The sequence below is a fragment of the Perca flavescens genome, chromosome 10 (genome assembly GCF_004354835.1).
Source record: "Perca flavescens isolate YP-PL-M2 chromosome 10, PFLA_1.0, whole genome shotgun sequence".
Classification (NCBI taxonomy): Eukaryota; Metazoa; Chordata; class Actinopteri; order Perciformes; family Percidae; genus Perca; species Perca flavescens.
Genome location: NC_041340.1, coordinates 7,321,551 through 7,337,318, shown reverse-complemented (window position 1 = coordinate 7,337,318; position 15,768 = coordinate 7,321,551). Strand labels below are relative to the sequence as shown.

The 15,768-nt window shown below is 41.4% G+C and overlaps 1 protein-coding gene across 3 annotated transcripts in view; it reads right to left on the bottom strand.

Annotated features, from left to right (window-relative positions):
• The window catches only part of ankrd50 (ankyrin repeat domain 50), a 41,307-nt gene extending 27,085 nt beyond the window's left edge, over window positions 1–14,222 (bottom strand). Inside the window, exons 1-3 of one of the 3 annotated variants that reach the window (XM_028589071.1) lie at window positions 13,964–14,222; window positions 12,317–12,607; window positions 11,492–12,208 (exon numbers count right to left, since the gene is read on the bottom strand). In XM_028589071.1, the coding sequence (XP_028444872.1) occupies window positions 11,492–11,997 (506 nt within the window). In that variant the 5' untranslated portion in view covers window positions 11,998–12,208; window positions 12,317–12,607; window positions 13,964–14,222. Of the gene's footprint in view, window positions 1–11,491; window positions 12,608–13,585; window positions 13,633–13,963 lie in introns of those variants that run through there. The other 2 variants (XM_028589069.1, XM_028589070.1) reach the window with 2 other exon arrangements.
• Between the last annotated feature and the right edge of the window lie 1,546 nt (window positions 14,223–15,768).

The window sequence follows — 15,768 nt, the reverse complement described above, 5'->3', positions numbered from 1 at the left end:
TTAAATGCTACATTAACCTTTTATCAACGCCAAACTGCAAGCCAGACATGGAATCTACTTGCTCCAGTGCTTATGTGTACCTTCACACATTAACGCTCACTGAAGCTGGATAGCCTGACAAATGCAATTTTTGTTCTCTGGAGTGGAGTTTGTGCTGACAAGACCTCTGTTCCACTGTGACTGCCACCAACAGTTTGAAGCCAGCCATAAGACGTCAGTTTTTTGGGGAAAAAAGTCATTTCCCAAGACTCATAAAATTACTTCCAGCTCAACTGGCCGTGATAAGGGATCAGAGGATTTCATATTAGTGACATTTTAATCTGGGTCTAGGTTAATTAAACATTTAAACAGGGGCTGAGCAAATCAATTAATCGAAATGAAAACTCAAGAGTAGAGAGATGGCTTCAGGGCATCTGAGGCTTTTTCACGGGTAGCTGTTGCGCAGATAAAAATCGGTCACCTTACAGATGATGGGACTCTTCAACTACCACTCTTACTTAATGGAACTGACATTGGTTGTAAGCTTTGTCATAAAACACTAAAATACTGTTTTAATGAGACTTCCTCTGGATGCTCAACAGCCTGTCACTAAGCCTGTGGCTCCAAAGCCATTCCTTTTTACGCATCTACCATTTTAGGCTTACATTTTACCCATAGCTCATTATCCTTAAGCACATGGGAGCAGGAATGGCTGGGGTGAAAGTCTGTGTGCTTTCAGTCCAAAGTACTAGGCCATACAGAAGAGGCCATTTGTACAATGACTTCACCTTGGTTACTATTAGGGCTGGGCGATATATTGATATTATATCTATATCGCGATATGAAACTAGATATCGTCTTAGATTTTGGATATCGTAATATCGTGATATGACATAAGTGTCTTTTCCTGCTTTTAAAGGCTGCATTACAGTGAAGTGATGTACTTTTCTGAAATTACCAGACTGTTCTATCTGTTCTATTATTAATGATTATTTATCTAAAATCTAAGTGTGAAGATATTTTGCGAGAGCACCAACTGTCAACTCTAAATATATCGCCGCAATATCGATATTGAGGTATTTGGTCAAGAATATCATGATATCTGATTTTCTCTATATCGCCCAGCCCTATATTAGAAAATATGGGATGTAAAAATAAGCGCTGAAAATGTGTAGAAAAAAAATTTAACAATTTAAAACGTTGGAAAAAACTAAAACAAACCTTATAGAGCTTTGATTTCAAAAAAGGTACTCCTGTTGTTATACAGTATTTATGTTCACATTTTAATGTTATTTGAACAGCTGAGCATTGAACCAGGTGAAGAAACCTGTTTATTATTTATTCATTTGATTTTGCAACTGTTCACTGAAATAGCCGGTTTCTATGAAACTACATGTGACATGTCATATTTGGCTTTGACTTTGACTGAACATTTGCTCTCACTTTGCGGAAAAAATATTGGGATATATATCGTATATCGATATTCAGCCAAAATATATCGGGATATGACTTTTGGTCCATATCGCCCAGCCCTAGTTACTATAGAGACGTGCAAGTGCCAATGCCTGATATTACATTACAAAATTACCCAAAACGAAGTTGTGTAATATCAAACCAGTCTGATAAAAATTGAATGCTGTGAAATAGTTGCAATGTCTTTGACCTCAGACAACAATGTACAATATGGCAGAGTAAATAACATGTTGTGAAAGTCCATATAAAGGAAAAGGTCCATATATTTTAAGCCTAATATTCAAGTATACACTTCTGAAATCACACTTTACCCTGACTAATGCCTCACATATCATGCCAACAATTCTTCTCACAAATTCCCATAGGCCAAGGCAAAGTCTTTAATCAGCTTGTGTGTCCCGCAAAACAGTCCAAACCCCTAAGATTATCCACTTCTACTGAGAAAAGAAACCAGTTTATACATCTCAGAAGCTAGAATTCAAATGTTGATTTGTTTTGTCAATCAGCTCGACTGTTCATTTCAGCACTAGATGAAATCCTTTAAAATGTAGCTTCCCCTCAGGTGGACACTGGACAGTTAAACCTGTTTTTGCAAAGCTCCCACAAACTTCAGCTCCTATTCAAAACTTTTTTTCCAAGCAGTTTGAACCCTCAGCGGGAAAGAAATCAGTGCAAAGTGTCTCCAACCTTCACGTGCCGTCGTCATGTTGCTCAGCCTTTCAGGAAACACAGTCAATCACTCCTTCTGATGGCTGCAGGCCACAGAGAACCTGCAGAGCCATCTGGGAGCCCTGCCAAAAGGAATGTCCATCCCCAGGGGTGACTGTGTGTGAGTGTGTGTGAATGGCTGTGTCTGAGGCCAGGTTGCCTACTGAGACAATCAAATCCACAGTGACAGCAAGTGGGCAAAACAAAGAGACATTCTTTTCAGACAATTCAGCTACTTTCAGGCTGTCAAAGAGTCAAAGGACAAGGACTGCAGACAAAGAAAACTCCACGGGATACTGGAGATGGAGAGAGAATAAGCTCAGGAAAAGCTGATTTAGTTTGCCAGACAAACCTGCAGCAAACCTGAGCCAGAAAATTAAAAGTGATTCAGCCACACACCGTGGTCTTGGACATCTGTAACAACTAACAACCAATTTTGGTTCTTGCTCGAGTTCTCAACATTCGCCCAAGTTGACGCCAATTGCTATTTAAGAGAAAAAGGGGAAGAAGGGGGGATGTGAAATGCATCTAATGCTCTCACCATCTGTCGTGTTGTGTTCGCAACTGCAGCGGCTGTCGCTCCCACCACAATGTGCAAAGTGAAGCTTTCAGTGTGACGTTTAGTGAAGATGTCTGGGCCGACAGGGCAGCACTGGGCACAGAGCCAACGCCTTACAAATGTACACAGCTCATTTTATAGAGCGGGTGCAGAGCCTGAAATCCATGCCACACACAAACGCCACGCACACACACACACATACTCAAACGCCACAAACACACACACACACACACACACTCAAACGCCACACACACACACGAGAAAACAGAGAGTGAAATACACGAATCATGTCTGGCCTTGACGCTGCTCTATTAATGGAAGTTGGGCCGACTGGTGAGTCAAGCTCTCAGCTTCAGACAGACCACCACACAGATACTGACAAAGCGTTCCACCACGTTCAGTAGAAAACCAGAGATGTCTTTTTATTAGAATAACCCCTATCTCTTCATTTCAACTTAAAGGAAGCCCGCTCAGCGTCTTTGCAAAGTCAAGAGAGCTTAGTGCCACAGAGTTGAACGACAACAGCTGACTCATGCTCACCCAAAGTGAAAGACAACAATCTTGCAGATCTTGCAGTAATCCTTACATTATGCACAACGCTACTGCAATCATCTTGTTCAAAGTGATCACAGTGATGCGGACAATAAGACTGATGCGAGTGGTGCTGAGAGCAAATGTTCTCAACAGCCAGGCTGAGACACTTTAACTATATTCTCCTTGTTACCTCAGCCATATGCTCTTGTTTCCTCCTCAATCTGTTATCATCGCACTCCAGTTTTATCTGATTGGACGTAAACTCCAAATCTAAGGCTTCATTACAGTTTTTGCAAAATGGCTATGCGTCGAATAAAGCTCGTTTTTCAAAGCTTTTTATAAATCTAGGGTTTGATACACAGTGACTGCACAGGAGCAGAATGCAGTTATGTAAGCTGCGGAAAGACATATTTACATTCATTTGTGCTGAGAGCTTTTCATTAGACAGATAACCCTCTGATGATGTCAACCATGCAGCAGTAAATTAGCTATTGTTAAGAAATACAGAAATGCCAATTATAATAATTTGTTCACAACAACTGAGTAGAGGATTGGGCAACGTTTACAAAAAACAATCCATATTATGCTTGAACAACTGCATCGTGTCGAACACAAAATAGCTTAAAACCATGCCGACAGTTTTTTGTAATTAAATGCACAATTTAGTAACATCTCCCCCACATGAAGCTACTCTGCCCACATTTCATATCTCAGGTTAGAGACAGTTGCAGTTTGGAATTCGTGAAGCTCCAATTTTGATGAATTTCTCAGTGGGTATTTTTTCTCTTCTGTCATTTGCTCAGTCCACCACTTTGGTCCAGACGTAGACATCTCAACATTTACTGGATGGATTGCTATCAAACATGTGTACAGACATTGATGTCCTCAGGAAAATATCTAAATACACTCAGCCCCCACTAAAAGCTGAAACTCTCCAGCATGTTCCACTTCAGGCTACACCTCAGTCAGTGATGTCAAATCAGGTGTTTTCCACAAGCTGTCAACAGCAGATAACTTCACATAGGCTACGGACACGACACATCAGCAAAAAAAAATAAAGAATAAAAAAGAACGTCCAATCACATTTGAATGGTCCTGTAAGTATTTTTTTTATTTTTTTTTAATTTTTTTTAAAAGTGCTTGTTTCTGCTGTTCTTTAAACATGCTGGACAATGCGAGAATCTGATCTTAGCTTAATGGATTTGCACAATCAATTTTGTGCTGGATCCCAAGCAGACAAATGCCTCAAGCTGTCTGAGAAACAATGTCCTGGAGACTGCTTGGTCGGGGGGGGGAAGTGAGGTGCGCGTGAGAGCCAAATCTGGGTGACTTGCACAAAAACAACGGTTCCTTTTTAAAAGAAGCCCATGGTGGTTCCCCATAATCGACCCATACTAATGTCCTTTAAATTGAAAATGAAGCTGCTATCTGGTCTGGTGATCTTTTAGACAAAGTCTTATGATGTTTTTGATTCTAAATACCCTGTCATGGGACAGGTCCCACACAGTATTCACATTGTTATTGTGAGGGTGAGGGCTGCATTTGGGAGTGTGTGAAATCTAACCCATTCCTCACCCTTCAATTACATCACACCAGAGTGTTGCTGTTAAAAACTATGATTTTCTCTTGACTTACCATTTCATTTCAATGTATCTACCCTGTTAATAGGTTGTTTTTTGAAATCGAAATAGTCATATAGGCCAAATTTTAATAAAATATGTTAAAGTGCCCATATTATGCTCATTTTCAGGTTCATAATTGTATTTAGAGGTTGTACCAGAATAAGTTTACATGGTTTAATTTTCAAAAAACACCATATTTTTGTTGTACTGCACATTGCTGCAGCTCCTCTTTTCACCCTGTGTGTCCAGGTCTCTGTTTTAGCTACAGAGTGAGTCATCTCACTTCTTTACCATCTTTGTTGGGAAACGCACATGCGCAGTAGCTAGATAAGGATCACATCTAGCCGTTTGTTTCTCCAACTTCGGTCAGTACAAGGCAGGATTAGCCGGGAGACTTCTTCTAAACAAGAGCGCACTTCCAACTTTGCGTGGAATAACTGCAGAACAGGGACATGTAAGTAGTTGTTATAGTATAGATTATGGTGAACTAGTGTGTGTTGTAGCAGTGTTTTGCCACTGAGAACGAGCTAGCATGCTACGTTTAGCCACCTTGTTTCGGCTAGTGACGTAGAAAGCCCTGCAGATTTTTTCACCTCAGTCTCGTCACCCAGAGACTGAAGGCAGAAGACATTCAGAAACCCTTATCTCACTCAAAACAGCATGGATGTTTGTTTTTTTCCAAGTTTGTATGTGTGTGGAAGCACCAGAGACACAAAATAACATCCCAAATTCCAGAAAAAGTGTTTGTTTCATAATATGGGCACTTTGAAAGCAGGCCTCTTTAATCACCAGTCAAACTTCTTAACCCCTTTAATGCAGCCTATTAATGATTTGCAAAAGTGTAAACACACTGCACACTTGGTTTCTAGCCAGCACACATACCTTGGATAACTATTCCAAACCCCCAAGCTCTTCCTAACCCAGACGAGGTGTGCATTCCTGGCCAGCTATCCAATACTGTCAAAGGAATCTGAAATTTCATCCTTTTCAACCCCCTCCCTCTTCTCCCCACCGACGCTCCTGCCACAGTTTAGTCTCCGAACCACTCTCTGCTCTACTCACACAACTGTCTTTGTGCGCAAAAGCCTCAACACATGAACACACACAGCTCAAACGGATTTCAACACACAGGTAAACCTGCAAGGTGTCCAGTGCCAGCCAAGACAGGATTTTAGCACAATTCAGCAGACTTCTGGTGACACAAGGCAGGAGTGTGCGCTGTCTGGCACAGGTGTGATATAATACTAATAACACAGTGCTGAAACAAATTGTCTATCATCATAAAATATTTGATTAAAAGCCCTAAAAACATATTTTCTCAATCAGCTTCTTACTATGAGCGTTGGGATCCAAAATACCCAATTCAATTGGAATAAGGTAAAAATGTCACATATTTACACCCACCAATCAGAGTTAAGCAGTATTTGAATGAATGAATCAAAATGTGATGGCAGTTGAGGGCTTGTTTACTTATGGTGCAAAACCACTGTCAATTAAATTTGATCTAACCACACAATCCCTTTGAAGCAGATTAGTTGGGTTTGAAAGTGTTAAAACTCTTCATAAATAAAACCTGAATGTTTTTTCCCCCCAAAGCTTTAGTTTTAATTGCTGCATTTTATTAATGGATATTTTATTATCATAATATTAGACTAGTTTAATTTAATTTATCAAAGCAAAAACATTCACTTAGTTTCATAAAAGATTGCCGACTTGCTGCTTTTATCTGCCATTATCATTTGAATAATGTCCGGTTTAGGACTATTGGTCAGACCAGATAAGCAATTTAAAGACTAATATTTGGGTTTTAGGAACATATGATGAAGATTTCTTTTACTATGTTCTTATATTTCATATTGACTAAATTATTATTCAACAAGGTAAGTTACAAAATCAAGTTACAGTTCATTGTATGCCCACACAAGCATGTAGGCACATCCACAAACAAACACAAAACCCTCACATAAACACACACACCATCCACCGGTGGTGTGGAGACAGGGGCTGACCTCAGATTGCTGAGTCATCGTTGCAGCCACACCAGTACTGCTGTTTCTCCTCATCTGCTCGACTGGAGCTGATGCGTCACACTGGGAGCCCTTTTTTCCTTTCTAAAATGTGGGCCTAATCTGCAGCGAGTTTTCCACAGCCATGCACCACATGAAAGGCACAAGGCCGCTGTCATTTAGCATCCCTTAACCCCAATAAGCAGGGCCGCCCAATGTGCAACAGTCAAAAAGTCACCACAAAAAGGAAGAAGAAAAAAACACCACGCTCCCTCGCAAACTCAATAAAAATGTCTTTGTTGGTTTTACTTGAAACTGAAATATTCCCCAATTTAAACTGTGTTCAAAAATCTGACAAAAAACAGCCAATGGAGACATTGTTGAAATTAACGTTTTCTACTGATCTCACATTAATTTGAGTAGGGATGCACCGATTACCACCAATTTTGAGGGTTTTTCATTTCATTTAGATAACGGTAACATCAAATGATGTCAAGACATCACTGCAAGCATTTATTTACATCTCTGGCCTCACAATATTTCTACATTTCCAAGACCTGATAAGTGGATGGAAATATAACCTGTCAAAATGTACTAAATAAAAGCTTGCTGTAAGCCAGTAATGTCATGCCGTCTTGTTAAATAACAACTTGAAAAAGCCAAACAATATTCTTGTTCGCCGGAGGCTACCAGACTAGCTCTATCATGCTTCTGTTTTGAATAACGTCACTACTTATCTGAATTATCAACAGTTATTTGGAACAAAGCTACAGGCAAATGTTTGATGTAGCTGCCAGAAAAGCAACATTTTTAACCGTCCTGTAGAAAAATATCTGAACTACAGCATCAATTTCTTCCATGGACACGCTGTGGGAATAAAACACTGCCAAGGAACTTTAAATCTTGTTCCCAAATGTAAGCCTCAGTCATTCATCATTTCTGAAGTCTGTGCCCTTTTATAAAGAAATAAAAACTTGTCCGACTTCAATTCAAACCTAACTCATGTTCAGTGGAAAACGGTTCAACAACAGATCCACATAAGGTCACACCTAAACTAAAAAGGCAGCTTTGTCCAATCAGCAAAAAAGAAAAACCTGTTGCCTTTAGTTTGGCCCACATGGCTGGGTTAAATCCACCTATTTGAAGCCAGCTCTTTTGTCCAGAAGGGAGAAAGTGAGGCATGTTGGATGGCAGGAGGCTGACTGATTGTTTAAAACTCACAAATCCTTTCAAACTGGAGGACGCCAGTCAAAACATGGCAGTGGCCTTTGATAAAAGTAAGACAGAGACTAATTAAACAGAGGAATGTGCGTTGGCTCTGATGGGACACTACAAGTGTCAAACCTTTCAGATATTACAGTACAGTGTATTCAATGCACCGCCAGTATCAAGTTTATTGTCTGAACAAGCCATTAGCTTGTACCGGTGGACTTGAAGCAGAAGAAAGGCAAACTGAAAGGTGAAACTGGCTTTTATCTGGAGAACTGTGGCTCGTGACCTTTGCTGGGAGGCATCTGCCCTGCTAATGCATCACATTACTTTGCTTGATAAGTGAAATAAAAATGCATCCGAAAGTTGCAACACTCAATTTTAAAATGTCTGCTCGACCGTGGTTGCAGATCCACGGATGGGAAAAGTAATGATCAAGTTGCACCGAGTGGACGTAAACCCGCGTCTGAACCACTTTCAACGTATTAACATTCGATTGGTGATTACTACCAACAAACAGACTTGGTTGTCTTCGACTGGGCTAAAGAATTTGACAGGGCCTTTTGCATTCACTCACAAACTAACATTTAAAATCACAGCTGGAAGGGGAATGGGGGTGTCAAAAGCTCCCCACAAATCTGTGTTAAACAAGGCCCTTAACTAAATGAAAATTGTATAACTTTTATTGAGTAAAAGTACAGGCCAAAATGTGTTCAATGAACACGAGGTATGCAACCCTCTGGGAGTTTTTATCCCCGGTGTAAATTAGTGGTCATAATGTTGGAAGAATAAAGTTTTACACCATTCCATGCCTTGCGCTTGCTTTCTTTCTTTTCCTTTCTCTCTCTTTCCTTCTTTTAACGTCACCTCCAGATACAGTCGACAATCTTGGCTTCCTGAAACCAGATAGCATCTAGAACAGCAGGGGAGCCGTTGAGATTATTTGTGTACAATGCCTGGAACGCTTTTACACCTGAGATGGAGATAAGGCATTCACCAAAGTGCTTATTTGGCTCACAAACAAAAACAGGCTGTGGTCATAAGCATGGTGTCTTTGTTGTCCACAGATCTAGGTCCTGAGGTTTCCAGCGCTATGGAATACTTGCTTCACGAGACGAGGATGAACAAATGTGTCTGTCTGCAAAAGGCCCTCGACATCCAGCGTGAAACAGAGCAGAGCTGAAGTGAGAAATAACCTCCCAGCTGGGCTCGGTCTCTGTTTACAAATGTCCCTACGATAACCTGCATTTTAATCAAACCGGGTCAAACTCAAGTCAGAGTCATCGGTAGAGGACGCATGATTACAAGCAGATGACAAGAGGAGCGCTCACTTCCTAGGAAACAATTTTTTTGTTTTTTAAAAAGGAGAAAAACAAAGAAAGAAAAAAAAAGGAAAAAAAAGGTTGCGGTTGACTCTGATGACTTTTAAAAAATAATTTACCTTGCTGAACGTTTGACCTACTTTTACCCCCTTTGTGTGATGTTGAGATGGTGCAATAAGCATCACCAGATGGCCAGACAAGAAGCGTGAGTGGTGTGTGTTCAGTGCTGCATTCCAGCCTGTGTTGCATAGCCTGCCTGGCCTATACTGTGTAGACAAGTCATGCAAAGAACCCACATACACACATGCTCACGTGCAGCTCCTTTCAAAGCCTCCGTCTACAATAACAGTCCATCTTGATCGTGTTACATGTCCAGGCAGGGCACTGGAAATCCACAAGCCTACTGTACTTCAGTTTCACATGTGCACTTTATCTTTCTGCAGTGCAGTCACTCGGGTCTGTCAGTCTGTGAGTCAGTCGCAATTCAGATCTCCTTCCTCAAGAGTCTCCAGCCACCTGAGCTCTACTGCAACTTAAAAATATCTGACCTTTCTTGAATCACAAGCCAAGCAGGGACAGTCCCACCCAGTATGCCACACCAGGGGGGAAAACCAACAAAGCCATGACATCAAATAAGTGGAGAGGCTGCTAAGGCGGAGCTATGCGATGAGTGTGAGCAGTCAAAAAAAAAGTGCGGGGGGGGGGATACATCAGGGTTAGGAGGTGGAGAGGGAAGGGAGGGGGAGGAGTTGGCTTTGCATTTTACATTTCTGGCCAACCAAATTCCTAGATTTCAAACATTACCTGGAACCACCATAGACAATATATAAGAATGGACCAACATTCTTAATGGTCTTGCTCTGGACGGAGACCAGTGAAGGATATTAGAAGCACTTTTCCGGTGAGCGCTGAGCGTTACTGCGCAGCCTCCAACTGAGAGAGACGACGTAAATGTGACGTGAGCAACGTGTCTGAAAGTTGGAAGTCTTCTGGTAGCTGTGCCAAGAGAAATCTCAATCATTCCCAATCTTACAGAGACGGAGAGCGTAGGTATATGTAAGGAGATAACATGGGCACAAGCTAATTATTGCTTACCAACATGCTATTTAACATTAGTAATTAAACCTAAACAGCTCATGTAAGTCGAAACTGCCTGCGAGCTTCTCCTGTACTGCATGGTAATTCCTCTACTATGCGACAGTAAGTCGCGTGGTCATGACACAATCGTTAGCCTATTTTTACAAAACCGTCTGCTACGGAGCCATAACGTGAGGTACAAGGTAATGGAGCCTTTTATACATTGTCGTGTTTCTTTAGAAATAAACAATGGACAAATAGAATAGAATAGTCTTTAAACGCTTCGGATGTAAAATTATTCGCTGTCAAAGTGACGTCAAAATGAATGGCAGTCAATAGAATGCTAACGGGAGGTGATCGTTTTGTGGCATCAAAATGGCGCCATAGGAGGTTCGAGTTCTGAAGCGAAGCTTACCCCGTTGGGAACCACCAGAAGAATTGTAGGATCAAATTTGAATGTTCTTTATTCAAATGTTACAAATAATGTCTCTACAGCAAGCAGATGTCGTGACCAGCCAATAACATTTATTCCTAACAAATTATACTGCAGGTGACTTCAGGCAGGGCTGTGACAATCTTTTGTTTCACACAAAATTCACCAGTTAATAATTCTTTTCAATTTCATCATTTAGAAAAAAAGTAAACATTGCCCGAGGTAGTATCTGCAAATGCTTGTTTGGCCCAATCAACAGTCCAAAACTCAAAGATATTTAGTCAATACTGATATAAAAACTGAGAAAAGCAGCAAAGGCTTATATTTGGGAAGCAACTGTTTGGCAGTTTTGCTTATTAACTGCCTCAAACAATGGATTGCCAAAATTGTTGTCAATCAATTCTCCATCGATCAACTACTCCTCAGCCATAACTTCATGTATTAGTTCCTCCTCCTAATGTGTGCTAATCGGTGAAATTGTTTCGCTGTAGTGGATAGTAAGTAGTAAGATGAAACTAAATAAAGAAAGAGGGCTGTATTTGTTTGCTTGTGTGTGTGCTCGTCCTTACCTCTTGAAAGCCTCTGTGGGGTTCCTCTCACACTCTCCAGGCTGCAAATTGCTTTGCACAGCTGGGTCGCGCACCTTCTCCTCATACCCCGGCACCAGCCCGCTGCGGCAGATCTGAGCCACCAGACCTCGGATGAACCCGCCGATGCACAGCGTGTCCGAGTCGTCCGCCCGGCAGAAGTGGAAGGCCAGGGTCTGCTGTTGCATCCCCCGGTGTGTTCCCTGGGCCGACGTGGGCCATAACAGCTCGGTGCACAGTGCGGTTTTCCCGCTTCCCGGGCCACCTACCAGCAAAACTCCCCAGGAGCTACCTGACTTTGTGGATTCTGCTGACAGGGTGCCGGGGTTGGACGCACCCCCGCCGGGCGTCAGCAGGGGCTGCTTACTGGGAGTGCTGGTCACTACACTGAGGCTGTTGGTTTTCTCCTGGAGGCAATGCTGGATCTTATGGAAGACCCACTCCCGGCAGTAAAAGCGCTTCCCCTGCAGCAAACCGGTTTGGGCCATTTTGATCTAGTGCTGCTGTTCCACCTATTCCTCCTCTTCATAGGGGTCCCTTCATTCTGACCCTCACATTTTCAACTCCAGCAAAGGTCGGCAGTAAATTCGAACATCCATTTTGCCAGCTGAAAATGTGCCTCCCAGAAAGCAGGCTCAAGTCTAGCCGTCCTTGGTGTTGATGTTAAGAGGCCAAAGTGAATGCAATGAAGCAGAGCTGCTGCAGATGGCAGGAAAAAGCAGAGAAGCTATGCTGAGTTACAGAATATCTAGGTCAAAATAAAAAAGAAATCAAAATTGACACTCAAACCATAGATTTTCCACCAACTTTTTCCACAGCTTTCCCACTGGTTGAACTGAGTGCTCCTTGTTATTATGAGTGTGTTGCTTTAGCATGGCGCTGGGCATGGCAGGGCACCCGGCTCTTGAGTGCATCCACTGGCAAACTCAAGCCACCGCCGCTTGATACAATTAGCCATGGGAGTTGCTGATATATTTCCGCTGATGCATTTCAGATGCTACCGGGGGTGACCAAAGCGTGTTTCCATTACATTAACATGGAAGAGACTGCCAGTGCAGAGTCAATTTCTCCAATAACACACTAAGCCTGGCTCGTTCCCTGGAAACAGACACAGAAATAAAGGCTAAATTAGGACACAATTCAAGTACAACATTATATTATATAATTATGCCCAATTAACCATCCTACTCAAGTGAAGGATGGAGGGCATAAACAATCACCAATACAAACATAAAGCGGAGCATTTATTGGCTATAAAAACCTATGAGCAACACCATATAAGCCGCAACAGTTTGCCACTACATGTTACAGTATGATGCACATTAGTGTTATAGATATTTTACAACCTACAAAGAAGGGTTAACTCTATTCTTGCATGCCACAAAAGGTGGGTAAGTTGGTTTTCGGTGCTTTCATCCTCCACAATCCACATCACAGCCTGCCCTGCAACTATTCTTGGCAGGGGTTCGTCCAGTTTCTCTAGTCTATCTACTGATTCCCCCCCCCCCTTCCTTCCTATGTGGCTTTAAATCCCAAACAGTCCACATCCGTTCTGAACTGTAGGGGAGGGGGAGTCCAAACGAGAGGACCCCCTTTCCTGCGTATACAGGGGTCATTTACATGGGTGGAAGTGGAAGGTAACCCACCTAAAACCAGGGTTTAATCGCTTTTTGAAGATGACAGAAATCTTAATTCAGCCTGGATGATGGAGGGATCTTTTAAAAATGGGAGAGGACATCAAATTTAAGCTTCTCGTGATTTGATTTCTGATGCTTTTTGGCTAAAGGCATTTTAACCATCGGTTTTTATTTAGCTCTTCATCACGGTCTACTACTGCCTCTGTACACTGGAGCAAATGCAAATATTAACCCTAGCCTCTCCAGCCAAGAACACACACACACACACACACACACACACACACACACACACACACACACACACACACACACAGTCTTGCTGGTACTTTGTAACGCTGCCAAATAACAAGGTTTTACACGGGCTGCGATACATTTCCACCTACGGCGCTCCCTGCCTCCAACACAAAGCTGAACGTTTCCAAATAAATATGAAATATACCCAGGGTCAGTGGAGTTTTGAGGCGAAAGCCGACAAATAATCAATCAGAGCAAACGCCATAAATCCACTCCAGTGACTGAAAAGGCAGCACAAGTCTTTTGTATGGCCACACGAACCTCACCCATTTCAAATGGGACACAATTTACACCTATGGGGGCTTAATTTGTGTTTTTTTTTTAAACCGTCCAGACTAGCTAACAGTTGCATGCTTTAAGGAGACCCCCCCCCAAAAAAAAGAAACCTTACATGTTGCCTGTCGTAATTCTGCAGACTACAACAACTGTTCCTTAAACTTCAATATAGCACATTGTGGAGCGTTTCACTGTTTTCGCTACAGTTTGAAATATCTCTCACAGCCCCAAACGGTTTCCCTCTCACCTCTTGCCGATTCCTTTTTTTTGGGGGGGGGGTTGCTGTGTCCGTAGTCAACACCCTTTCTGTCCACGTTAAAAGCCAAACGCTTCAGATAAACCATTCGACCGTTTCCTCCGGTGCAATTTAAAGCCCAAATGTCTGCATTTGAGCGACGTTCATATCTTTCTTTGAATCGGTCTTTTCTCTGGCTGTCGGCTCCTCCTGCTGCCCAACACAGCTCCACAGTGAGCCGACTGACTCTCCGCCTCCAAACACTCGACATTTCTCTCCACTGCATGCAGAGCACACACACCAATGAGCGGCGCAAGGTCTTATGGGACTTGCAGTTTTACCCTCTTATCTCCATTAGTAAAATAAAATGAGGCGATCCCATAAATAATTGCAAATTGTGTAGCCTATCTTCCAAATGAACCACAATTGACTTGCTACTAGTAAATATACACACATAAATACAAAATTAAAAGTGTATTCATGTAATAAAATAATAAAAGCAGTAAAAACCCAGATGAATAAGTGAAACATGTTACATTGTTTTCTTTTTCATTTCTTTATTGGTACATTGTTATAATCCAAAAGGAACCTTCAAGGTAGTTTGCTTTGGCTTTCCTTTGGGATTTTCAAGAATGTAGTAGTCAGTGTCAAAACAAATGCATTTCATTTAAAAAAAAATGCCAAAAACTAGTTTGCTCCCAGAACATATGTACAGAACATGACCATCTCCGGTGGTAGCCTAATGGCTGATACAATATATTATAATGATATATGATATTGGATAATAACTTTTAAATGCAACATGAGCAGGTGTGGCCTACAGTGTAATTACCATTGCATCCTGTAGTAAAAACACACAAAAACAAGTGCAACTACACTTCCGTTTTTTTGTTTAGTGGAGTTGTCTTTTTTAACACATAACAGATTGGGGAAATGATTTGTTATTTAGCAAAGACAAAATGTAGGATACACATTTTTAAATGAACGATGATGAATGGTTGTTTCGTGTCTTTAGAAAAAATATGGTTTGTTTTAAATATATGTAACTGGGACTCCCTGTAGGCAGTATTGATACCAAGTAGTTAAATGAAATGAAGAAAATTGATTGAATTGACTGAAATGTATTATGAGTCTCATAACACTAAACATTCCTCTTTTTTTCCCTCTGAACATATAAAATCCTGCCATAAAAACAAATCATTAAAAGCAGCATTAAAAACAACTGCTACTGACTTCAAAAAACAGCCATAAATCTGAAGAACAAGGCAAGGACGAAATCCAAACCCTGATTATTTAGACTGTGTGTTTATGTGCCATGGTGGTCGGCCCAAATCTGTGGTTTGTTTTTCACACACACAGAGGCTGCCAGCATTAAAGTAGTAGATGCAAATGATGAGATTATGTTTTGAAAAACTGTATCCCATCCTTCTCCATCAGTGAGTTAGTACAAACATTCCTGAGTTGGTTGTCGGCAATGTTGCTTTGATGCTACAGTGAAATGTGTCTTTTGGTGTTGGCATGAGACGCAATAGTTTTGTCTTTAAAAACATGATGTAAAAGTTGTTGGCTTCCTGTTTTCATTCTCTCCAAGGTGTCTCATTGCAAGGCATCCTGTGTATTTGCAACATCTGCCCATGGTTGCTGATTAATAGGTTCAGACAGCACCAGAAATTAATAATACAACATTGAACAGCATGTGCTCAACAGAATTGTGGTTTACGCAAAGTTATCATTTAAGCAATGCCACAGATAGTATGTGCTACATATTGGAGCAGGCTTTATCCCATATTATCATTACAATGAAATTACTCATACTT